General features: G+C 38.8%; 1 protein-coding gene and 1 long non-coding RNA gene across 8 annotated transcripts in view; one reads left to right on the forward strand and one right to left on the reverse strand.

Annotated features, from left to right (window-relative positions):
* TXNDC8 (thioredoxin domain containing 8) overlaps positions 1-24,378 on the forward strand; it is a 28,573-nt gene extending 4,195 nt beyond the window's left edge. Inside the window, exons 3-6 of one of the 3 annotated variants that reach the window (XM_021001769.2) lie at positions 8,613-8,672; positions 12,167-12,232; positions 24,039-24,097; positions 24,181-24,378. In XM_021001769.2, the coding sequence (XP_020857428.1) occupies positions 8,613-8,672; positions 12,167-12,232; positions 24,039-24,097; positions 24,181-24,184 (189 nt within the window). In that variant the 3' untranslated portion in view covers positions 24,185-24,378. The remainder of the gene's footprint in view (positions 1-8,612; positions 8,673-12,166; positions 12,233-24,038; positions 24,098-24,180) is intronic. The other 2 variants (XM_021001772.2, XM_021001770.2) reach the window with 2 other exon arrangements.
* LOC144456835 (uncharacterized) overlaps positions 1-26,806 on the reverse strand; it is a 301,200-nt gene that overhangs the window by 213,659 nt on the left and 60,735 nt on the right. The gene's annotated exons all lie outside the window — the stretch shown is intronic.

Here is a 26,806-nt window from a genome sequence, read left to right on the forward strand (position 1 = left end):
ACCTTCTTTACTCTGCATCAATTCATATGTCTTCCCATACATCTCTGAATTCACTTTTGATATTATTATGGCAAATATTCCACTATATTAATGTGCCACCATTTGTTTAGCCATTCCACGATAGATAGGCATCTGCTTCGTTTCCAGGTCTTTACTATCACAAAAAAAGCTGCCAGAAATACTTTGAGGTTTGGGACTTTTTTCTTTCTTTGAGCTCCTTGGCAGTGAATTCCTAGATTAAATAGCTGAGTCAAAGGCCATGTCACTTTGGGGTATTTTAGCCACTTTGATGGGGGTGAAGGCAAATAACTCCAAATTTAATGTTGCTTTTCAAGGAAAATTTCTGCAAAGAAATATAAGACGTAAAGATACTACATGAACTGATGAATTATTCTCCCTTTCCTTCAAATTGAAACAATGAGGTTTTAGCAGAGCCCCAAAAGAAATGCTATAAAATACTAGACTAGGGCTATAGACAAAGGTCATAAAGAGGGGAAGGAATAGAATTTCCTTCCCTGGAGATGGATAAACTTAGGCTTCAGACGCTTCTCTTGAGAAAAATTTGAGTGATCTTCCCTGAAGACAGAGGGATAGCCCAGATGACCTTTAAAAAAAAATGGAAACCTTTAAGTTTTTTTTTAATCACCTTCATCTCCAAATATATCCCTCCCTATTACCACCACTTAGAAAGCCATCCCTTGTAACAAAGATTACAAAAGAGGAAAAAGTAGTTGAGTAAAATTAACCAACATATTGACCAAACCAGATAGTATATGTAGGTTGTCACATCCATGATGTCCAAAGCCCCAAACCCTCACTTTGACCCTGGCGAAGAAAAGAGGAAGGTGAGTCCTCATATCTCTTCTAATGGGCCAGGCTTTGACTCCAAGGTGGGGTGCACAGATACCAGGGAGTAATAAGCGGGTGTGTATGAAGAATATGTTAGAACTGAGCAGAGCAGCACAGCTGTTGTTTGCAGCTGCTGCCTGACTGCTGCCCTCCTTTATCTGTCTGTCTGATGGAAGGTCAGCCAGCCATGAGCATTTCTCCCCAAGCCAAGAGGCAGGCAGGAAAGCACTTGGGAAAGTCCCCATCCATCCATGTCTTCCCTACCCTGTCTCCATTACATCAGCAACACACATACCTTGTATCCCATGGCCAAGGCTCTGCATACCACCCTCACCCCAGGAACTGTGAAGTGTGACAGGGACAGAGAGACCCTGCTTCTCCTGTAGCTGAGAGTCTTCTAGGGCCTCACTCTCAGGAGGGGATGGAACAAAGTTTTATTCTCACACACACTATACTCCACCCCCAGGAGAGGTAGAAAACAAACTGCTAGAACTCCTGGTAGGGTCCTGGGAGCAATGGAAATTGGGAAATCCTGCCTCCCTGAGAGTCATTAACCTGGGCACCCAGGAGCTAAGGTTATTTTCCCTTTTTTTTTGTTTGCCTTTTTTAAAAAAATTGTATTATTTCCTTTCCTGTGCCTCACCCTCAGGGATGATATGATGGATATCCATCCTCACATCCTCAGGGATGGATATGCTTCACAACATAGTATAAAATGGGTCTAATCGTTCAGGAGTCCTCTAAGGGCCCCCAAAGCCAGACATGCTTCCTGAGGATACAAATTACTTCCTGCATCTCCCCCACCCACAGAATAAGGGCGGCTCACAGCAGCTGACCAAGCCCTTCAGCAAGGAGAGTCTGAGCAAAGCAGATAATAGCAGTAACAGGGAACCATGACAACAGCATTTAGCCAGAGGTGAGAGGGAGGGGTGTGGCAGTTGAAGCTGCTGCAGCTGCTGTTGAAGCTGCTGCCCCCACCAAAGAACTTGGGGCTCATATAACCCACCACAGAACCCTCTCAAATATGCAATCCTGCCCCCAATATCCAAACAAATCCATCCAACAGTTTGGAGAGAAACAAAGCTCATCCATCACCAGGAAACCAGGGCATCTTGCCTTCTCCCTTGGGGCTCTCTATTCTCCCCACCTGAAAAAGCTACCCTCCAGACCTGAGTGAGATCTGACTAACCCCCCCCCCCACCACACACACACCCCAAGGAAGACAGAAATTTACTAGCAGAATTTCAACAAAAGTCTTCGTATAATTCGTGGGTGGAATTGAAAAATAAATATCATGATTTAGTAAGCACAACTGTAATAACAGACTTCTTTCATTTGGATCTACATCTTTATGTAGTACCTGGGACAGCCATTAAAACCAAGCATTCAAATAAAATGCATTTAGAGCCAGATCTTTGAATCACTGTATCACAAAGCAATGATTTTTTTTAAATGCTGAAGCATATTCAATCACACAGCTCTTATTAAACATACATTTTAGTGAGAGAAAAATGTTGTATAACAATATTTTAAAATTAAAATATTTAATCTTTATCTCATCCTTTTAAATATCTACATTGTGTTATATATATTTTATAAGGATAGAGACTGGATTTGTGATTTCATTGCAAACTCCCAAATGAGGAAATTCCTGAAACATACAGTCTTAAAAGAATTGTCTGAAGCACTGAGACGTTGTGACCTGTTCAAGGTCACACAGCTACCTAGAAATGTCACCAGCAGGACCTGAACCCAGATCTTTCTGGCTTTCTCTCTATCCACACCATTCTGTATTTTAAATATAATATATATAATATATTGGTATGAATGTTCATGTAACTTATAAATAAATATGCAGATTTGGGGTGGTAGTGCATGGACCTCCATTTTTTACTGATAAGGATACACATTTTTTTAAAGATAGTTTCCTAAATGACTTTTCAAGAACCTTACCTGCCCTAAGATTCTATGTCTATCAGGAAGGCTGATACTAATGTACTGAACTGCTCTCCACTTTCATCCGTGGGTTTCTTAGTTGCAGAACCAGTTTATAAGAGACATCTGCAATGTGACTTGATTCTGAGAACACAAATACTGTATCTCCAAAGGGCCAGGTTCACTGCAGCTTCATATTCCACAAATTTAAGAGGCAGTGTGTGAAAGAGTCAAGCCCTTGAATACTTCCCTACAGTGATTTCAGATTGCTAAAAGAACCACTCCTCTCCATCAGGAACCAGTGTGCTTTGTGGTATGTTAACCCAGAAAGCCAATGCAGAGAGACCAGCCCCTGACTCTGGGGAGGTCTTTTTTGGACCTTTTTTGGACCAGATGCCCTCTTTAGAGGAATGGTCTGCATGATTCACACTTCCCTGCACTTCCTCTTTAAAAAGACCACCCCTGATCTTCATAAACAGAGTAATGAAAAAGAAATTGGGGTGGAGAAGACAAAGAATGGAGTAACTGATTTGGAATGCAACCTGAGAAGCTTAGCCAGTATCAACAGTATCCTTCCCAACAGTCCCAGGAGAAAGCTTTAGAGAGGGAGTTCTTAACCTTTTTTGTGTGTCTTGTAGGGGCCCTTTTGGCAATCTAATGAAGCCTGTGGACTCCTCAGAATAATGTTTTTAAATACATAAAATAAGATACAGAGAATTACAAAGGGAACTTATTATATTGAAATACAGTTATCAAAATAAATTTTTTTTAAAAGATTAAAACTGCTGATTCGGAGAGAAGAGTGTAAAAACTTAGGACTGATACAGTATAGTAGCCTGTTGGTTCCCTAAAGAAAAAACAGATTTATAAACTAATATGTGCTAGGTGGCACAATGGATAGATTTGGAGTTAGGAAGAACCCTGGCCAAGTCACTTAATGTTTCCTGACCTCAGTTTCTTCATCTGTAAAATAAGGATAATTATAGCATCCACTACACAGGATTATTGTGAGAGTCAAATGAGATAGCATATGTAAAGTATTTTGCAAACCTGAAATTGCTATGTAAATGTATATTACTTTTGTAGGATCATATAATTAGAGGCAGAAGGGACCTTGATCCACAGAGCCTAGACCCATCATTTTACAGATGAAACCTGAGCCTCAGAGAGGTTTAGTAAATTGTCAACATAGGTATTAGTAGTATTTGTGAACCTTAAGTTTTCTTCACTTTAAAGGTAGCATTCTATCAGCTACACCTTACCGCTTTTTTTATTGGTCAGCTGTTTGGGCATAGTTTAAAATTGCTCTCCAGAGTGGTTGGATCACTCCACCAAGAGTGCATTAGTATCCCAATATTTCCACATCCCCTCCAGTATTTGTTGTTTTTCCAATGATCTCTTAATTGCCAAACTGAATAATGTCATTTCAGTCCTCATCCTTATCGACTTATCTGCAGCATTTGACACTGCTGATTACTCTTCTTTCCTGTATACAGTTTTCCTCTCTAGGTTATAGTGCCACTTAATCTCTTCTGGTTTTCCTGTTACCTACCTGACTACATCTTCTCAGTCTCCTATGCTGCATTATCATCCATAACATACCCAAATCTCTGTCCTACACTCTGTTCTCTTCAATTAAAACTTCTATGTAGATGAGTCACAGATTCATATAACCAGCCTTATCTAATCTTTTTTTCCTAAGCTCTAGTCCTGCATATCCAATTGCCTACTGAATATTTCACATTGATTGTATCATAGGTAGCTCAGGGTCATGTGACCAGAAAGATGGAGGACTAGACATTTTCTCCTGTCTTCATGGCCTTTCAAACATCTCCAAAATGTGCACTTAGCACACTGCTTTGCACATAGAGGTCATTTAATAAATGCTTCATTTATTCAACCATTCATGAACTCATAGCCTTCTTTCTCCTTTGTCTTTTCCTGTAACTTGGACACTTGGAGCCATCTTTTTCTCATCCTTAATCTACAGATTAGAACAGAATAGAAATAGTTGTTCAGACTGGAACATGTAAGTGTGTATTGGCTAGCTGTGCTCTTTGTGGCAAAATTTCCCCTCCTACTCTGCCTTACACTGTCATCTAGACCAGGGCTTCTTAAACTTTTTCCACTGGAGCATTCGTTGGCATTGCATGGCCTGAGGGCATGCACAGTGCAAAGTGCAATGAATTTGCTCAATGCAACATGGGCAAGTGCTGCCAGAAACGCCTTGGATTCATTACGTGTTTGATTTTTAATTTATTTTTGGTCCTTGTGTGCTCAGAAACCTTTTACTGTTGCCAAATTTTTCAAGACCACAACCCACAGTTTAAGCACTGAATTCTAAACCAGTCTCTGGTCTAAAGATTCTGGCTAAACCTTCATGATGCCTTTCCCTAGCCAGGCTTACACTCTACTGGGGACACAGAGACAATGTAAACATATAGCTAGATTCAAACTATATGCAAAAGAGTAATTTAGAAGGGAGGCACTACCAGGTAGAATTAGGAAAGGCTTCTTATAGGAAATGGCCCCTGAACTGAAACTCTAAGGGAGATAGAATGGTTTCCAAGATGCAGATGTGAAGAGTGAGAACAATCCAGGCAAGGAGCACGCACCCTATGTAAAGACATATTGGCAGAAGATGAAATGGCATGAACTGGCTGGCTCTTAGGCCAATTCAACTGGAATGTAGGGTTCATGAAGAAGTATGTGTTGCTCTGCCTGGAAGTCTGACTGTAAGGGGCTTTAAATGACAAAGAGAAACAATTAACAGGGAAGTGCTGAAGCTTCTTGAGCAAGAGAGTGACCTTGTCAGAACATTGCTTTAGGAATATGATTTGGCAGCTGTGTGGAAGATTAGACCAGGGAGAGGATGAATATGGGAAGACTGATTAAAAGAATATTGTTCCCAACCTAACCCTTCATGGAAGTGGGAGGTCTACAGATATTACATGTTGCACATTTTCAGACTTTTTTCAATGTATCAATCAGTTGGGCTGACTTTTTTTCCCCCTCTAAAAACATTATTTTATTACATGAGATTGCTCTCTGGGAGGGAGGATAGTTGGGATAACTCTGATGATGTAAGAAACAGAAAATATCAATTAAAAATATTATTCTTAGTGGTGAGTACCTGAACTAGGCTAGTGGTGGTGGGAGAGAACAGAAGGGAAATATGATGGTTTATATCAATGTATAAAGAAGGACACAGTGCAACAACAGTGATTTAAAAAACAAACACACCAACCAGAAACAAATACAAGCCTTTGGTCTACTTAGGGCTTTGTAAACAGGTGCCACAGCTGTCCTTGCTGGGTTGCTGGGCAACCAGTCATTTTAAATAGAAAAGACACTCCTCTGAGACTTGCTATAGCTACTAAGAGACTGAGAAAGAGCAATGCTTGACAGAACAGTCCTGACTAAGCCTCACTCTCTTGTACATTTTTGTGTCTTCTGACAATGGGTGGTGGTCAAAAGAAGAAAAATTTAAGGGACAATATTTCCTTTATGACACATGAATCTTCCCAGATGATTTCTCAAGGGAAAAAACTGTGTTGGCTAAGTCCCAGGCCCTTAAGTGCTTGCTGATTCAATTTGACTTTTTTAATTGAACTTAGTAGGAGCTGAATGTGCCTGATCAGAAAGCCAGCCTCCTCCACTTAATTTTTTAAAAAGCTTTTCCCATCCATCCTATTGACCATGAAGTGAAATCTATTCCCCTAAATATGCTGCAATCCTACTATTTAAGGCCTCTAGGCATGAGAGATTGGATGGTGTAATTTCCCTACTCCCTTGTGAATCGTCGAACAAATGATGCCAGCCTTGATACTGTACTTGCTGTCTCAGTAGTAATTTGTCAACAACGGGATCATTTCAAAGTATTTTTAAGGATAATACCATTTATAGTGTAATTAACATGGTGTCTAACCAGGAAGAGAAAGCTAAATACTTGGGAAAGGTAACACTTCATGAAGTTGGGGTTTTAACCTGTACCATCACATAGGTTAACCTTTGTCCTAGAAGATTATCTCAGGTTCTCCCTTCCTGCTCCTGCTTCACCCGGTAGTCACCTCTACCCATCAGCACCTACTTAAACATCGTCTTTAGAAAACTGCTTCAGATGGGCAGGGCTCCACTGCAAGCAGAGAAGTTCACATTAAGTTGGGAGAGGTTTTTTTTTTTTAACATTACAAGGTCAATTTATATGCTAAGACCTATCATAAACCAAAAAAAATCTATTATCCTCCAGACCCTGAAAATCTTTGAATGATGTGAGATGCTTTTGTGATAGCAAAAAAACCAACCAAACAAAAAACAAACAAAACAAAAACCCTAGAAGCAAATCAGGTGCCCATTGATTGAGGACTGGCTGAAATAAATTGTGGTATATGAATGTAAAAGAATATTGTTGTGCCCTAATAAAAAATGAATATGAGGAGTTCAATTAAATTTGGCAACACTTGTATAAACTGATGCAGAGTGAAATAAGTAGAACTGAGGGAACAACATACACAATATATGGAAAACACTCAATGACATCAAATTCAGATTCATAATGTAAGGGCCATTCATTATTTTAGAGGACTAATGATGAAATATATTCCCTTCCCCTCAATAGAGAGGTGGTAGATTAAGGGAGGGGAGAATATTGTGAAATAACAACTGTGTGTGTGTGGGGGGAAGCAACATTAAAACATAAAAAGAAAGAAAACAGATGCCAATATTATCCCAAATTATCAAGGAAACAGGATCCCATCATTCAATTCAATGCACATTGATTTAACCTCCTGTGTCATGGGGAGGAGGGGTTGGGGGGAGAGTGGGGATGAAGGGGACAAGAGATTAGGGCTATTACCCTAGTGATTAGGGCAGTTGTTGAGGTGTTGGAAATCCTCTACTAGAAAAAGAGGGACAAGGTCTAAAACAAAGTCTTGCCAAGCATAAATCAATGGTCAAGTTGTGTGGAAACCAAAGCTTCTCCCATTCACCAAAATCCAAGGGACAGAATGGGAAATAGGAAACTGGGTGCAGAAACAGCAATTTCAGATGGAGAAGTTAACACTAGATCAGGAAATGTGTGGATGAGCTGACTGCTTGCCTTTTTGAGTCTATCCTTTTCTTCCCAGCAATAAGGGTGGGAGTCCCTCCTTGCCAGGCTGCACCAGAGCAGACACCTACTGCTGAGTTAGATGTTATGAGGTATACAAAAACCATCTAACACGTAGTATGTGATGTATGAGACCTCCTAATCTCATTGGAGGAGCAAGACATCCTAATATGATGTAGCCATACCACAATGCAAGGTTTATGGCAAATATTTTTATACGGCAAATCATCAAAGGGAATAGTAGAGACAATAGTGTCAAAGGAAATCATTGTAAAGAGCGATCCATGTGGGTTTAAATCAGCTGACTAGTAGTGGTGTCAGAACTTGACTCCAGATCCCCGGGCACTCACTCTAGAACCTGAACACACACTGAATGACACTTTGGTTTAAAAGTTCAGTGTGTCTTGTCATAACAATGCCCTGAGAGAGCTATGTCATTCCTGGGAAGTATGTCTGGACTAGATAGCACTGAAGTATCAGAGTTGTGTATAGTAGATTGTAAACTCCTCAAGGGCAGGAACTGTCTTTTGCCTTTTTTTGTATCCGTAGAGTTTAGAGTATACATGGCACATTCAGGTGCTTAATAAATGCTTATTGACTACTGATTGACTCCTTAAGGTCATTTGGTTGATTTATGCTAAAAAAGCCCCTGTAAACACTGATACTTGTTGATATAAATTTGCAGTGTACTAATTGTGGGTTCTTCCATTTTATTTTTAAGGAAATGGCTATGCGATATGAAAACGTAGTATTTGCCAATGTGGATGTGGATGTTGCAGCGGTGAGATATTTAACCCCCACCCTTCCCCCAGAATAATGTCCAACTGAATACTTTGCCTTACATGTTATGAATTCACAGAATCTCAGTGTGGTCCAAAGCTAAAAAAAAAAAAGCATCCTTTCTACACAAACTCATCCATTCTTTACTTGAAGACCTCCACTGGAGGAGGGGAGGGTGACCTACTTCTCTCCCAAAGCAACCTGTTATACTTTTGGATATATTAGAAGTTTTATTAGGGAACAATCTCCCCACCACCACCTCACTAAGCCTGAATTTTCCTTTTTCAACTTGTACCTTTTGCTCATAGCCCTGCTTGGTGTGGTCAAGCAGAAAAGTCAAATCCTTCTTCCTCTTGAAAGCCCTTCAATACTTGAAGACAGTTCTTATGTTCCCACCTCCCCCCATTCATTTCTCCTCCTAAACATCCTAATTACTAGTTACTAGTCTAACTAGATTAAACACATTACCCTGTGGGAAGTGAGGTTCAGTTAGTAATTAGTTTTAATTGCAATGGAAATGTATTAGTTCATCCTTTATCAAACTGTAATGAAAACTTCTTGTAGTGCTTAGATATATGCTGTACTACATAAGGATAGCGGCCTTCCTCACCCATGTGATTTCATGGGTGAGGACACCCCCTCTACCAAGGAAGGTTGGCACCTTCTTGGTAATGTACAGTCTTACTGAGTTGCCTAGAGCACTAAGAGGTTAAGTTGCCTGCCCGGAGTTACACAGTCGGCTTTATGTGTCAGAGGCAGGACTTTAATCCAGATTTTCCTGGTTCTGAGGCCACTCTCTATCCACTAGGCCATGCTGCCTCACATTTTGCTATATATTTATTATGCTTCTATGCTTTAAATCCTAGGATATTGCAACAGAGACAAAACTATTTTTACCACATCCTGCCCTATGGCAGGGCAGGAAAAAGGGAGGAGAGAACGGGAAGAGGAGTGTTAGCTTCTCACTGTATTTACTTTATACAATTTTGAAGATTTTTTTTTCAATATTCTTTAACCATTTTTTCGAATTCTTGTCCCTGTACAAAAGCTAATGTTATCTTCTCATCAAAAATGTAATATTAGAGAACCATGGAGAGGTCTCAGTGATACACAATGTCTTTTTAAAAATATCCTTTTAAAAACATGTTAAAAATAAAAAAATTAAAAAAAAATATCCTGCTTAATATCCATTAATTTTACGTGGAAAAAATTTTGATCAATGATTTACAATGAATTATTCTAATCAAAATAAAAGAACCAAGTACATTTTGTGAAAGCATGCTGACTCATCATCTGTGACTCATTAATCAACCAAGGTTGTGAAATCATTTGGCATCTCTAAAAGTCACTAACATAACTGGTTAGGATGCAAAAGGGTTATCATATTTCAAACTACTTGCAGCAAGACCAACCATTCAATGGAAACATCTTCATTTCCCTCAGAGTCAGCCAAATCAAGTACTACCCATTCAGCCTGTGCTCCTACCAGCACCCTTAGCCATTTGAGTGAAAGCCAAAATGTTCTCTTCTGATGAGTTTATTTGGTTGAACATCTGCAGTTGCTAACATGATGAAGATTCAATTCAATTCAACACTTTGTGTTAGGTACAAAAGTTGCAAATACAAAACAAAAGAAATCTTCCCTGCCCTCAAGGACCAGTCTGCCTCCATTCTACATGAAGCCTTTCTCAAATCCTTCTTAATTCTACTGCCTTCCCTCTGTTTATAATTCCCAATTTATCCTTCATATAACTTGTTTGTACAGTTGTTTTCATGTTGTCTCCCAATCAGAGTGTGAGCTCCATGAGAACAAGGACTGTGTGTTTTGGGGTTTTTTTGTTTTGTTTTGTTTGGTTTTTGTTTTTTGCTCTTCTTTGTATCCTTAGCACTTAGAACTGTGTTTGGTGCATAGTAGGCACTTAACCAATGCTTCGTAACTGACTGAGTAATACATGTGTATTGATTGAGCTATAGCTGCCAATTTGATATTCATAAACGATCTGACAATGTCAAAAAACCTTCAAATCAATCTTTTCATTGCCTGTAGATTAGAATACAAATTCTCAGCCTGGCATTTCAAGCCCTACACAATTTAGCCCCCACCTATAAGTTCAGCCTTATTTTATATTACCCCCTACTTCATACACTCTCCATTTCCAGTCAAGGTTGCCTGATAGCTATTGCCTGTGTTGGACATTCCATTTTTTGCATCAGGCCTGTCCTACACGCTCTCCTCCTTCTTAAAATCCCTGGCTTTGTTCTAAGTCTCAGGTCATGAGTTGCATCTTAATCCCCTCAATTGTTAATACCCAATTCTTTCTCCTCAGATTATCATATATGTACTTGTCAATTTGGATGCTATAACACAAACCCCCACACACTCAAAGTAGACTATCTTCTTGCCTTTGAGGCCAGCTTTCTTCTCCAAGTATTTCTGGTAATTTGCTGTTATTTATTTACTTACTTATTTTTGTTTTGGTTTGCTTTGGTGTTTTTGGAGGTAATCATGGTTAAGTGACTTACCTAGGGTCACCTATTCTAGTGAGTGTCTGAGGCTGGATTTGAAGTCAGGTTCTCCTGACTCCACAGCAGATGCTCTACCCACTACATCACCTAGCTGCCCCTGTTAGTTTTTTTTTTTTAACACTGCTGAACATAAACTTAAGTCTGTTTTCATCTAGAAGAAGGGAGAACTTATTACGTTTATAATTAGAGTGAGAATTAAGTAAAAAATATCCCTTGTTCCTATTCAGTTTTTGAACCAACAGAAACTCATAACTCTGAATGGCATTTGATTTGCTCTTTGAAATAAACAAATTTGTCATTCTTATGTAAAATGTTGAGTCTGTATTTTATCCATTATAACTGCTCAAATAGTATTGGCTCAATAGAAGCTCTGAGCCTCAGTTTTTCATAACTATAAAATGGGAAGAGACAATAACACTTTTGCTTCTTACCTCACAGGGTGGTTGTAAGGATCAAATGAGAAAGTATGCATGCTCTATGAATATTTGGTATTATTACAGAACTTGTATGTGTTCTAAAGAAATCTTAAATTTTTTTCTCACCTCTTACTAATTTCAAGGCTACATAAGGTATACCCTAGAAAACCTTTACAAGGTTGGGTAGAATGGAACTCTCTGTCTCCCCTCCTAGTTGCTTCTCACAATATTAACCCTGTCATGTGGAAAGGCAGTTTGCTAGATGCCTGAAGCATTAATACATGAGTGGCACAGTTTCTTGGTTGTCAAGCTGCAAGGAATTCCTAGAGGGCAAGAAAGTCTGTCACAGTGTCCTACTTCCTGTCAGAAGAGATATGTTCAAGCCCTCTAACGGGACACAGTGTCTTCTGTCCCTACGGGCAATAATTCATGGTTACTTCAAGGCATTTAGTATGATACGGTAAAGAGTAATCTGAAGGACAGGATGCCCTGTTGTAGACAGAGGGGATATACATTAGTGATTGACATCCACCATTTTTTCCCTCTTTCCTAGGAGGTGGCCTGTTCTTGTCAAGTCAAAGCCATGCCCACATTTCAGATGTATAAAGAATCCCGAAAGGTATTTTGCATTATGATAATAACTGGCAGAGGTTATATTCTGATTCTGGCAGAACAGGCAAGCCAGCCATGTTTCTTTAATAATAGTCTACAAAAGGCTTAGTGTAGGCAGGCTGTTGATGAAACACTCTTCTGTATTTTGATAAATTAACTGAGCAGTGGAGAAAAGGCATTCAAATGTGGAGTGGTTTATTTAGGGCTCTTGGGAATTGCCTGAATTTACACGTGTCACTGGACCTCTCTGAGCTTCATTATCTGCAAACCTGGAATAATAGTGATTACACTACCTACTTTGCAGGGTTATTATGAGGTTATTTAAACTTTGCCAAGCTTAAAGCACAATGTAAATGTGAATTGTTAAGTGATAATTGGTTGCATATTGAACAAAAACTTAGTTTAACCTTGTTGTATCACAGAAGGAGTGTTATTCAAATCTGCTAAATGAGATAGCTAATCGAATTCATAAGAATAAGTATTTGAAATTATTAATGCTGGACTGAAATGACCAAAATAAAATTGCATAAGGATAAATGTAATGTTTGGTATTTAAGTTCAAGAAAATCCATTTCAGAACTACAGAATTGGAGAGCCCTGGATTAGTAGCAGAGTTGGTTTTGTGTTCTGTGTTTAAAATAAAGAGCTTTTCATTGACGTTATATAAGCTTGATATGAGCCAATAGTTTGATGTGGCTATGAAGAGAACTAATGTAATATATTAATGGAAGAATATGGAATTAAGCATGAGTGGTGACTACAAAATATTGAATTGAGTCCCTAAGTAGAATTATTCTTTTTATTCCTTCCTAATCATATATTGGGTAGGGTCAAAATCACATGAAATAATAGTCCTACTATGCTTTGCACTATTCAGATAAATCACTTTTGGAGCATTGAATTTAATTCCAGGTACTACTTTTAAGAGGAAAGTTGTAAAAACCACTATTAGACTGAGGAAATATTGGGGGGGGGAGGGAATATAGCAGGTATCCTGTGGAGAGGTGAGCAGTTTGGTAAGAGAATTTAAAACTATATCATGTCATATGATCTAAGGAGCTGGTGATTTAGCCTGGAAAACAAGACACTAAGGACAGGTGATAGCTGTCTTTAAATACTTGAAAAACTTCATGTCCCAGAGAAAACTTCGCCTTTTACAAGCAGCCTTTCCTAATCCCTCTTAATGCCAGTTTGCATATTGTTTGCTCCATTAGACTGCAAGCTCCTTGACAGCAAGGATTGTCATTGTCTTTCTTTGTATCATCACTTGGCATCATGCCAGACAACTAGTAGGTGCTTAATAAATGCTTTCTGACTGACTGATTTACTAGCGTAAGCTGGAAGATGTATATTCCCAGACTTGCTCTCTGCTGATCCAGATTTGAATTTCAAGACAGATTCCAGATTCACTAAGAAGGGTTTATCTGACCATTAGAGCTCTCTGACAATGAAATGGTCTGCTTGTGAGAAAATGAGCTCCTCATCACAGGAGGCATTCAAGCAGGCAGCATGTGGCAGTAAAAAGAGTGCTGAATTACACATCAGGGGTGAACTAAGTTTGAGTCCTGTCTCCCAACAATTACTAAGCTAAGAGACCATGGATATGTCACATGATTTCCAAGAAACACATACTGACTGTTTACACACAAAGCTAGGGATTTCTTGTGTACCAGTCATCACTGACAGCATTTGAGATATGTGCATGTGTGTCTGTGTGTGTGTATAGATGTATATGTATATATGTACACACACACACACACACACACACACACACACACCCATACATCCCTCTTCGAGCTCATGTTTCATTCCATTGCTCTTTTGAGGTTAGTTTTAGTTCTGCTGAGACTACTGTATGCCAAGAGTAATTGCCATCAACATGGGTATTAAAGGCAGATGATGGATAGCCTGAAAATTTAAATGGAGGTGTTCCACATGAGTTTAATTCTATATTCAATAGTAGGGGATTAATGACAGCCACTATTTGGGAAAATGAATCCATCCGACATGTGCTACATGTGTTCCAGTCCAAACCAATTCGACAAACAAATTAAGTACCTACTATGTGAAGGACACTGTGCTGTGGTCAGAGAATACAAAGACAAAATAAAAACAGTCCCTATCCTCAAGGATCTTATATTGAACTGAAAAGATACAATGTTAGGGATATGCAGAACATTTGTGGAGGAGGTGAGCTTTCTGTAGGAGATGTCACATGACCTGGCCTTGAACAAAGCAGATTCTCAATAGAGGTGAGGTAGCTGGGGGTTAGCCAGTGCAAAGGCATAAAGGCAGAAGATAAAGTGCTAAGTATGGAGGCCAGCAAATAGACCAATCTGGTAGAACATAAAGTACAGGAAAAAGAACAGTGTGAATTAAACTATAAAAATGCAATCCAAGAGACCAGTTCAGAAACTTATGGTAAACTACAGATGATCATAGGGTCATAGAATTAGAGCTGAAAGACACCTCAAGAACTCAACTAGTCCAACCCCCTTACTTTACAAATAAAGAAATGGATATTCTGAGAAGTCACATGACTTGATCAGAGTCACACAGAGAGTGTTTGAGGCAGCACTGGAACTCATGTCCTGACTCCAAGTCAAATACCCTAACCAATACATAACACTGCCTCTTGGGATATGAAAAGGATTTCGGTTACACTGAAGATGGTGGGAATGGAGAGAAAAGGACAAATCTAAAAGAGTTTCCAAAGAAGGAATAATAAGACTTGGTAGCAGAATGGCTTTAAGGAATGAAGGCAAAGGAAAAGATTAAGGTTTCCAGCCTGGGAAACTGTCAAATGGATGGTACTACCCACAGGAAGGCAGAAAGGAAGACCTTCATATAGATAACTTGAAGAGCTTCATTTTGGATATGTTTCACTTGAGGTGACAAGGGATCACCCTAGTGGTGATATTTTATGGGTTGGGACCAACAAATAAAAGCTAGTCTCTCCGTTCTTGATTTGGTGTTCCTGCTAATTCAAGAAAGATTGTTTACAGTTTGTGCCAAGAAATGCTGCATGAAACACTGAATTTTCATATCCTATTCCCCCTGAGCTAATCCCTCTTCATCTAGAAGTCCCTACTAAGGGATAAGAAGCTCAGTTTGTGGAAGGTTAATTATTTTTGTGGCTCTACCCTGATGGTGTGAGGTAAACAGCAACAGAGAGCAAGAGAGTTAAATGAGTTTCTGGCTTTGGAGTCAGGGGATGGTGATTTTATTTTGTACTTAACAAATATCATGATGACTTTTACTGAAATTTTTGCATAAGGATACAACATTTCTATCTACAAAATCAAATCAAAGTAGATATTTGTCTTGTGTGGCTACCATATTTTTTGGACTTTAAGAAACTATTTTTATGACAAATTGTACCACTATGTAATATTACATTTTTTTAATCTCAAAAATATTCACACAACCTACTTCCCTCCCCTCCCAGTTGTCTTCTTTCTGAAAAACCACTGGTTCAGCATATTTCACTTTTGTTACCAGTTTTTTTTTTAAACGCATTCTAACTAGACAATAGCTGACACACCCTTCCATGGGAACTTACTGAACTTCACTACTAAGACCTTAGACTAATGATTTTGAACAGTGGGAACATAACTAATTGCAAAGTCTTCTGTGTGCCTTAGTTTCTTAAAGGAAACTAGTACTCTCCCTTGGAAGACTGTAATGAAGGAGATGGAAAAATTAAACCAATGATCTTGATGGAGATTCTTATCATTGCTTTGGCATCTCAGAATTAGATGTAAAAACAACAAAAAGATATCCCATGAAGAAGACTGAGAATTTTTGTACATAATATATATAATATGTGTACATAACATACATAATGTTTGGGTTTTCTCATTTTGATGGCATTTTCCTCAATGACTCTATAAAGCCAAATCCACCATACTAGTAGAGATCTGACTATTTCTTCTCTTCTGTTAATATGTTTCTGAGGCTGAATCAGAGGATTGTTAACACATGTTTTCTGAGATAGTATTTGTAAAGCATTGAACACAGACGGTTGGCACACGATAGGTGCTTATAAATGAATTTCCTTCCTTTAATTCTCTAGGTCTCAGTTTCCTTATCTGTAAAATAAACAGATTGGACTGAATAACCTATGAGGTGCCTTCTAGCTTTAACCCTAAGAATTAGATCGTGTCAGCCAACTTAGGTGAATCGGTCCTGGAGTCCTAGGTCATTGCAGTAAGTAGAGTCCACCATAACTCACTTGGAATCTTCTTCAGATATTGTATTTATCTGGCTTTTCCTATGAATAAAGCTTTTGTGAGATGAGTGAATTTAATAAAAGGGTATTAAGCCAATCTGTGGGTTTAATCTATGGAGTATTAAACCAATATATGTATATATTTAGGTTAACCTCAGCATTATTCCCTCAGTATAAATGCCTCATGAAGTGTTTTGGAAACCAAGTACTTTGGGATATTGGATTCTGAAGGAACCCTTTGGTGTCCTGGTGGGATAAAACAGTTTAGATGACTTACTGTCTAAAGATCAAGTATTTGTGCTAGCCAGGCCCACCTTCACATAGCAGTTTGTCTACCTAAGAGCACTGCCCACAAGAGCCAGACCGATTGTTGCAGCTGATATGGGACCTGCAATATCCGTTTTTAGACACAACTTCAGATTCTAATCTGAGTTGGTACAGTAGTATAGGATGTTTCTGATCTAGCAATACCTGATTTTCAAATGTTTCTGACAGCAGTGTTAAAAAGTTTGAGAAATACTTTTTAAAAAACCAAGCTAGATAATCATAGTTTCATATGCAGTCTTTCTTTTCTGTTTTGGGCTTATTTGTCTATTTTGCATGGGAAAATGTTCAGTTTTATTGATGTTTGTCAAATTAAAAGAACAACTTTTTAAAAATAAAAATTATAATCTTCCATGTCTTTCCATTTCCTACCCAACTCAGTATAAACATTTATACTTTCCCTTGATAGTGCTCTAATATGACCCAAGTAGATCTTCCCACTTCATCTTCCACCATTTTCATAAATATTTTAACCTATGTTCAAGCCTGTTTTTCAACCAAACTGAGCTATTCAATCTTTTCCAAATATGCCCTAGGCCTTTCCACCTTTGCTCATGTTATTCTTTCTTTCTAGAGTAACTTTCTCTTGAATTTCTGTTTATAGAAATCCTACAAAGACTTCCAAACCCAATTCTAATGTCAGTTCTTCCTGAAGCATTCCTTGATTTCTCCCAACTGGATGAGATCTCTATTTCCTCTTGACCCCTATAGCTTGTTTTTGTTTTTGTTTTTTTGCACTCTCTCGCCAATGAACTTATTACAGTAGTTATGTTTATCTTATCCCCACTACCATTCCTGCAAAGGACATGTCAATAATTACACTGTGATTCCATTCACCATCCTGTGACTTACCAGGCCAAAACACCCCTCCCTGGCCACCACTTTCCTCTGTGTGTTGTCTTTCTCTATTGAAATGTCAGCTTTTCTGGGGAAGGGACTAGCTTGCATTTTGTATTTGTATCCACAAGCACAGTGCCTTGTAACAGAGTGAGAAGGGGCTCCCTAATAGTAAGTGCTTAATATATATGCCTTTTAACTGACCCATTCTTTCCCTTCTAGTTTATAAGTTCCTTGAGGGCAGGGACCATTTCTTTTTCAAGTCCCCTCCATTCAATCACTCCAAATACTTAAAACATCAGTGGATTTTTACTTTCATCGGCCTGAGCACATATACCACCACCACCCTATGCAGATAACAATCCAACCATACCTTCTAACCCTATGCACTTTTTAATCCCTTTCTACACTACTGCTCTGTAGAGAAACCTAGAACACTAAAATAATTCCTGTGGTTGTTTTTAATATTTCAGGGATTTCAGGGCAATACTCAAACTTTCCATCTGTTTATCTCACTTTCGGTATGTGACCTGCTCACTTCCCTTTTATCCTCATCTCTTTTATTCTTGATGATGCCCTTCATGCCACTCTCACATGCAAATCATTGTTGAAAAAATGCTGGTATTCTTTAAAGATAACATAATATATTAGAGTCTACTTCCTCTGCTAATTGGGCTATAAGATATTTCAAGTTTTGTAGAGATTACTGGGCTATTGAAAGAAAGTGAGTTAAAATTCAAATTTAATAAAATCCAAATCAGCAAATATCTCCTGAGCATCTACCATAAACGGTGGTCAAAGCTCTGTGCTAAAAAGATAATAAACAGAACCAGAGTGATGTGAGACCAGCTACCCATATTCATACCAATTAGCAAAGAACAAGTACAAGGAGGGCCAATAGGTATTCTCATGGTAGGAAACTTTTCCCACCAATGTGGATAATCAACTCCTACTCACTTAGGGTGTTAGAGCTTTGCCGGGAGCTTGAGAGGTTAAGTGACTTGCCCAAAGTCACACATGCAGTATGTACCAGAGGTCAGACATGAACCTAGGTCTTCCTGGCTCCAAAGCTAGCTTTGCTGTCGTGTCTACTATTGATAACCATGTGAAATCATTAATTTTTCTAGGGTTTGCAACATAAGGAAATAAGGAAACATTCCCTAAACCCTCTAGATGGACGCTTACCCTTCCACTTATAGCCTCTTATACTCCCTGACTTTGTGGCATAGTGCTTATAACACCCCACAGTAGAATTAAGGAGACTTGTGTTCAAATCCTGCTTCAGACACTTTGTGAGCTATGTAGTAGTGGGCATATGCCTTGGTTTCTCTGGGCCTTAGAGAGACTTCTCATCTGTAAAAATGAGGGTGGGACTTCATGGCCTCTAAAGACCCTTCCAGCTCTAAATATAGGTTCATGAGACTCCATGCAATCTCCATGTTATCTCAGGGTTAGAGGAAGGGAGAAAGACCCAGCTCTACGCCTGTCTTCCTCCTGTGTGCATCATATTCCTATCAATGAGTTAATATCTTTTGTACAGGGAGGAAGAAAAACTGGGAAGTTCACTTGATGCCCCAGCCTAGCCCCTCTGATGAGCAGAGGTTAGGAAAAGTGAGAAATCATGATAGTCCCAGCACCTCCTCCATATTGCTTGGCAAAATAATGCCATGAAAAGTGATAGGTTTTTATTTATTTTTGAGGTCGTGTATAGGTCAGAGGCAACCAGTTTAACCTAATCTTCTCAGGCTACCATAGCCACACTTGAAAAAGCCTATTCTCCAATTTCTCTAGAATATTTCCTGTTTGGGACAAAAAGAATGCAGCTCATTGTCAAAAATAAGAAGTGAAATATAATCAAGATGGAACTATAATTATGGGGTTGACTTACAAGACACTCAATAGGGGAAATTGAGGGTGTAAGGTGAGGCAACCATAATGGCTGCCCATGCTGCCCATATAGCTGCTCTTTGTTCAAAGTGGAGAGAGTGCTGAATTATCCAGTATTCTCATCAGATACATGCTTATATAATAATAAGTATGTACATGGCACTTCAAGGTTTACAACATGCTATATATACATCTCATTTGATTCTCACAACAACCCTGGGAGGTAGTTGCTATTATGATCCCCATTTTACAAATGAGGAAACTGACAGAGGTTAAGTGATTTGCCTCGGTCAAACAGCTAGTAAGTGTCTGAGGAGACATTTGAACTCAAGTCTTCCAGATTCCAAGCTAGTACTTTATCCAATGTGCCACCTAGCTTCCTAAAAGTCCCAAGATGCATAGCATCATAGACTTGGAGTTGGTAAGAACCTTAGAGGACATGCGGTGCAGCCCCTGTGTTGAACAGATGCAGAAACTAAAGCTCAGACAGATCCGATGACTTGCCCAAGATCACGGTATTATACAGGTCATAAGTGATAGAGTTGAGATATGAACTCAGATCTTTTGGTTCTCTAGTTCTCAGTTTCCTTATCTGTAAAATAAAGCACTCTTATTTTTTCACCATATTACATTGTTTTCCTAAGGTAGTTGAGTGGTTAACCTGAATTCTTCCCTACCCCATCATTTGGCTCAGATGGAAAACTTTCACCTTCTGTCTTCCTACCTCATCATTCAACTGACACTGTTCCCTCCAAAGCCACCAATGATCTCATATTGCCAAAGCTAATGATGTTTTCTTAGTCCTCATCCTTCTTGATCTCTGCAGCTTTTGACACTGTCAATCACCCTCTTCCCCTTGACACAGCTCCTTCCTGGTTCTCCTACCTCCCTGACCACTTAATTCACAGTTTCTTTTGTTGGATCTTCATGAAGGTCATGCTCACTAACTATGCATGTTCCTCAAAGTCTCTGTCTTGGGCCCTGTTCTCTTCTACCTCAATACTATTTAACTTAGCGATTTCATCAGTACACATAGCTTCAATTATCTCTGTTTATTATTCTTAAATGTATTTGTCCAGCTCTAACCTCTCTCCCAATCTCCAGTGTGAAATCTGCAACTCTCCTTTGGACATCTTAAGCTGGATGTCCCATACATATCTTAAATGATACATATTAAAACTGAAACTCATTATCTCTTACCTTGAATGCTCTCCTCTTCTGAACTTCTCTACTGTTGATTAGGTACCACCATCCTCCCAAGTCATCCAGGCTCACAAGTTGGGAGTCATCCTCAACTCCTCTCTCTCTGTCTCTGTCTCTCTCACCCCCTAACATCCAATTGAGTTGCCAAGTTATGGTTGTTTCTGCTTTCATAACATCCCCTCTCCCTTTCCCTCTTCTGACCCTGCCACAACCCTGGTTCAGGCTCTCGTCACCTTAGACCTGTGCTCCTACAATAACCTACAATAACAATAGTCTCCCTGCCTAAAATCTTTCTCCACTTCAGTCTATCCTCCTCTTAGCTATCAAACTGATCATACTACAGTACATATCTGACCATGTCACCTTCCCTCCTCTCCCCCACCATAAACTACAGCAACTATCTATCACTTCCAGAATCAAATATAAAATCCTTTGTTTGGCTTTAAATGGCTTTAAATTTAAACTTCATTTAATTTTAAATTAAATTTAAAATCAATTTTCTACCATTCTAGTCTTCTTCCATCTTATTCTGCTTCCCAGACTCTGCTATCCAGCAACGCTGTCTGACCTGCTTTGGTGCTCCTCACACAAGATGCTTCATCTTCTTCTTTTTTTTCTTTTTTTTTTGTCTAGGCAATGGGGTTTAAGTGACTTGCCCAGGGTCACACAGCTAGTAAGTGCTATGTGTCTGAGTCCAGATCTGAACTCAGGTCCTCCTGAATTCGGGGCCGGTGCTCTATCCACTGCACCACCTTGCTGCCCCTATGCTCCATCTGCTGACTACACTTTCCCATGCCCAGAACTTTCACCTTCCTTAACACTATCTCCTGGCCTCCCTGACTTCCTTCAAGTCTCAGCTAAAGCTCCACCTTCTGCAAGAAGCCTTTCCCAATCATCTTTAATTTTAGTGTCTTCATTCTAAGATTATCTCTAATTTATCCTGTCTATATCTTGTTTGTATCTAATTGTTTGCATGCTATCAGTCTAATGACTGTGAGCTCCTTGAGAACAGAGAGTGTTTTTTATTTTTCTTTGCATCCCCAGCCCTTAGTAAATACTTCTTGACTTGATCTGACTTTTGGCCCAGAAGGCCCTGAAGGCAGGAGCAAGAAAACCAGAATCTCTCTTCACCACAAACCAAACACCATGGGAAAGACAACTAACCATTACAGACCTAAGGACTGAGCTTAAGAGGGGTAGATAAATTCTCCATAATGCTCATAAGAGTTGGGGCCAGAGCAGAAATGATATAGAAGTTCAGCCAGGAACATTTTGTTTCTTTGTTTTCCATGAAACATTTCTGATATCTTCCAAAGAATGAGGGAGGATGTGTCATCTTACAGCTACTACCAACTACTTTAATAAATTTGTGGGGAGGAACAACAAAAGGAGGGAGGCAAGAGATTCTTGGTGCTAAAGAAGGCTCAGTGTCTGCTATTGAATGATACCTGTCTCCCCAAGATAGAGCACTGAGTGATTTTTATTTAAACAAAAGCAATTTTTAAATGGAGAAGACTTCTTACGGTCTTGCATAAAATGATGAAGTCAGTAAAGCCTACAGTAGGGACTCCTAGGGACCCCTTCACCTCTGATGAGGCAGCTAGGTAGCACAATGGACAGGTAGAGTGCTGGACTTGGAGGAAGGAAGGCCTGAGTTTAAATCCTGCTACAGACACTTTCTGTTTGTGGGACCCTGGGCAAACCACTTAACCTCTCGTGGTTTGTTTCATCGTCTATCAAGCAGGAATAAAAGCTTCTACTTCCCAGGGTTGTGGTGAAGATAAAATGAGATCATTTTTGTGAAGCTCTTTACAAACCTTAAAGCACTATATAAATGTTAGTTGTTATTAACGTTATTGTTGTTATTAATATCTTTTACTACTTCTACTACTACTACCACTACCACTACCACCACCACCACTATTCTTCCAACATCTCCTGCTGAGGTTCCTTATTGCCCTATGCTATTGCATGGACATTGCTGGGGCCTTTGCTTCAGTATTTTGCCTGCACGGCCCCTTGATGCCCAAACCATGATCAGTCCAGGCATCCATTAAATTGAACACGGCCTGCCTAGCTCCTAAGAGCTCCTAGCTCCCTCCTAGCCTACCCAGGACCCTACTCCCCAGTCAGTTTAATATGATAAACTAATTTGAGCACATATTTATGTATGTGTATTTATATGTGTATACATATAGGTATTGATATATGTATTTGTGATTTTACTGGTGTGAGAAATTTCCATTCTAGACTTCACTAATGCAGGTAGGCACCTGTATGTAACCTATTGTAGAAGGTTACCCAGGACACTGAGAAGTTAAGTGACTTCCTAGTTTTTGAACCTAGGTCTGCCTGACTGTGAAAGACTTGACCTCTCTCCCATATCATGTTGATACTAGGAGTTGATCTGTTATCGGACAAATAGTCTTAGCCTATAATAGGCAGAGCTGGGATGGGAGAAATCTGAGATTATGTTTTATGTTTTTTCAAGATTAAATGACTCCATGATACCAACAGGTAATGTGCTTCTGATAGGGTTGACTCATTGGCTTTATTCTCCTTCTTTCCCTGTATATTCCAGCCAAACTGGCCTTCTTCTAATTCTCCTCTCAACACCTGGAATTCCCTCTTCACCCTGACCTCTGAGAATCCTATGACCACAGATTTAGAGCTAGAAGGGACCTCAGAGGTCATCTGATCTAATCCCCTCATTTTACAGATGCAGAAACTGAGTCCCAGATAGATAAAATGATTTACACAAGCAGCAAATAGTGGAAGTCGGATTCAAATCCAAATCCTATGACTCTCCCTTATCTTTCTAAGACTCTGATAAGATGCCCACTCCTGTGGGAAGCCTTTCCTATCATTACCTCATATTAGCTTATCTACTACGACAAGTAGAATGTAAACTCCTTGAGGGCAGGGCCTATTTCATTTTTATATCTCCTCAGAATAGCATAGTATTTAGCATAAGTAGGCATTTTAAAAAAAACTGTTGAATTGGAGTTTATTTCCAAACACTTCATACATAGTTTCCTATTGGATTAGGGGAACATTTAGGCAAATTATTCAAATATAAAGGAATGAATACAGATAAGTATTCTTTTAAAAGCTACCAACTATACATTGTGTGCTAGATCAGCTTTCATTTCAGATATTAAAATTCAATTTGTGAGATGGTGAGGGGAAGGAGAACATTATTGGGGTCTATCCATTAATTATACAATGTGGAACAAAAATGATAACACTAATAGAGCCTGAACAAGACCTTACCTGTCATGCAAATAATTGAGCTAACCTTTTTTTTTTATTTTTTAAAATTTGTGAACAGATATTTGAATTCAGTGGTGCTGATGCCAAAAAACTGGAAGAAAAGATTCAGGAACTAATGTGAGCTGATCTACAAGTAAAATTATAGTTTCTTAGTTTTAAAAGATAACTAAAAATTTTGCTTATATTTTATTTCCTTGCAGATAACTGAATACTCCATTAATTACACCTTCATCATGACTTAGAACTTTACTTGTATGTTATCAGCTCACTGAAAAATATTCCACAACTCCTCAGAGACACTGACTCACTTTCATTTTCTAACCTGGTCATACCATTCCCCTTCAGTGCTACCATCAAGGAATGTTAAAATGATCTCTACAATAAAAATAATAACAGTTCATATTTATATAATACTTTACTATTACAAAGTACTTTCACATACAAGTATTATTACCCCATTTTATAGATAACAAAACTGAGGTTTAAATCAGCTAAGGGACTTGTCTAAAGACACATGACTAGGAAGTGGCAGAACTAGGATTTCAATCCATGTTTATGAATTCCTAGTCCAATATTCTTTCCACTATTGGACATACTGCTTCCACAACATTAGCCTGTTATATTCCCATTATTCTAAGCAGGGCTTCTATGAGCCTGGGGCCATGTTATTTTCACCAATTCATCAACAAAAATTTATTAAGATCTTACTATGTGCCATGAATTCTGCTAAGCCCTGAATATACAAACACAAAAGTGAAAGTCTCTGCCCTCAACGAACTTACATTCTAGCAGAGGAGGATATAAAAACATACCCTTCGAAGTTATAGAACAGAATAGATATCATATTAATACAAAGTAGCTTTGGAAGGGCTGTGGACTCAAAACGAAGGAAATCAAGAAAGGCTTAATGTAAAAGGTAGAGCCTGAACTTAGTCTCTACGGAAATTGAGGAGCCCAATAAGCAGAGGTAAGGAGGAAATGTATTTCTTGCTTAGGGAATAGCCAGCGGAAAGATGTAGAAATGGAATAATGGACTATCACAGGAGAGAAACATTAAACAGATCAGTAAGGCTGACCCAGTGAGCAAATGTAAAAACATAAAGTATAAGAATACTGGAAAGATAAGAAACGTCCAGACTGTTAAGAGCTTTAGATACAAAACAGAAAGGTTTATATTTGATCTCTGAGGCATTGGAGTTTATTGACTAGGGAACAGACATGGTCAGACCCAAATTTTAGGAAAATCACTTTGACAGCCTTATGGAGGATGGACTAAAGTGAGCAAAGACCCAAGACAAAGAGACAAATTAAGAGGCTACTGCAATAGTCCAGGCAAGAGGTGATGAGGGCCTAAACTTAGATGGTGGCTATGTGAGTGGAGAGGAGGAGATGCATGTGAGAAATGCCAAGGATATGGAAACAATAAGATTGGGAAAATGACTGAGTACGTGGAGAGGAAAGGGAGGAGTCAAGGGTAACATCAAGGTTATAAACCTGGGAGATTATATTGTCCTAGGAAAATGTAAAGATGCATGACTTGAAGTCAGAAGATCTGAGTTTGGGTGCTATCTTTATATATGGCCATCAACGAATCACTTCATTTCTGATAGCTTCAGTTTCCTTATTTATAAAATGGGCATCATAATACTTGTGCTATAGACCTCATGAGGTTGTTATGAAGGTTTTATAAACCTTTAAGCATTACATGAGTACCTTGTTATGATCATTCTTACTATAGCTATCATTATCCCTTCAGAGGCTGAGGAGCAAATGTCTTTCTGGTACTTTGGGATAGGTAGTCAAGGACCATAAGTCAAGATCTTTTCCCATAATCAAGTCTCTCCTGATGTAAAAGTCTTCTCCAATGCAGCAATAGTACTCTGACAATACAGTATGGATTCAACTAATTTCCTTCAGCCTTTTAAAAATAACTCCTGGGAAAAAGAAACCTCTCGACATCTATGATTTTAGTCATCATCAAAGCAAACTGCATTTGCAAAAGTTACACCTTAAAGGATGCTTCACCTCCTAGGCCTTGTGCCTGGGATGACAGGCTTTACTCACTAGATGCCTTGAGTTATGGCATACTGCCTTCATGGTTTGGGTATCTCCCAGGCACTAAAGACTGAGATAAGGGATAAAGCTCGTGATCCAGGAGTTTAATTAGGTTGTTTTTATTTTTCACTTAAAAATGTACCACCACAAGTCATTTAAAATAGTGAATGGATAAATTAACTATATTTGATGCTTTGTTTTGGTAGATGCGCAAAGTCACATGTAGTAACTTCCCTTATGATGAGATCATCATTTAAAGCCTGGAAGGACCTTAGATACTCTCTGATTCATTTCATAGATGAATATCCAACCCCCTCATACACAGCTGAAGCAATCAAGGTCCAGAGAGATCATCAGGTAGTAAGAGATAGGATAGGATTTGAACCCAGGTCCCCATACTCCTAAATCAGTGTTCTTGATGAACAATAGCAAATATTTATTAATAACTTACTGTACAGGCACACTAACGTACTGTTGGTGGGACTGTCAATTGGTCCAGACATTTTAGAAGTCAATTAGGAGCTATTAAAAAAAAGAAAAGGAGGGCACTAAACCTTTGACCCAGCAATACCACCATTAGGAATATATCCCAAAGAGATCAGAGAAAGAAGAGAACCCGTATGTACAAAAAATTTACAGCAGCACCTTATTGTAAGTAAAGAATAAAAAACTAACAAGTACCCACCAGATACAGAAGGACTGAATAATGTTATCTGAGTGTAATGGAATATTATTGTGCTATAAGAAATGATGAAAAATGGATTCAGAGAA

The sequence above is a fragment of the Phascolarctos cinereus genome, unplaced genomic scaffold (assembly GCF_003287225.1).
Source record: "Phascolarctos cinereus isolate Bilbo 61053 unplaced genomic scaffold, phaCin_HiC Scaffold_4;HRSCAF=312, whole genome shotgun sequence".
Lineage (NCBI taxonomy): Eukaryota > Metazoa > Chordata > Mammalia > Diprotodontia > Phascolarctidae > Phascolarctos > Phascolarctos cinereus.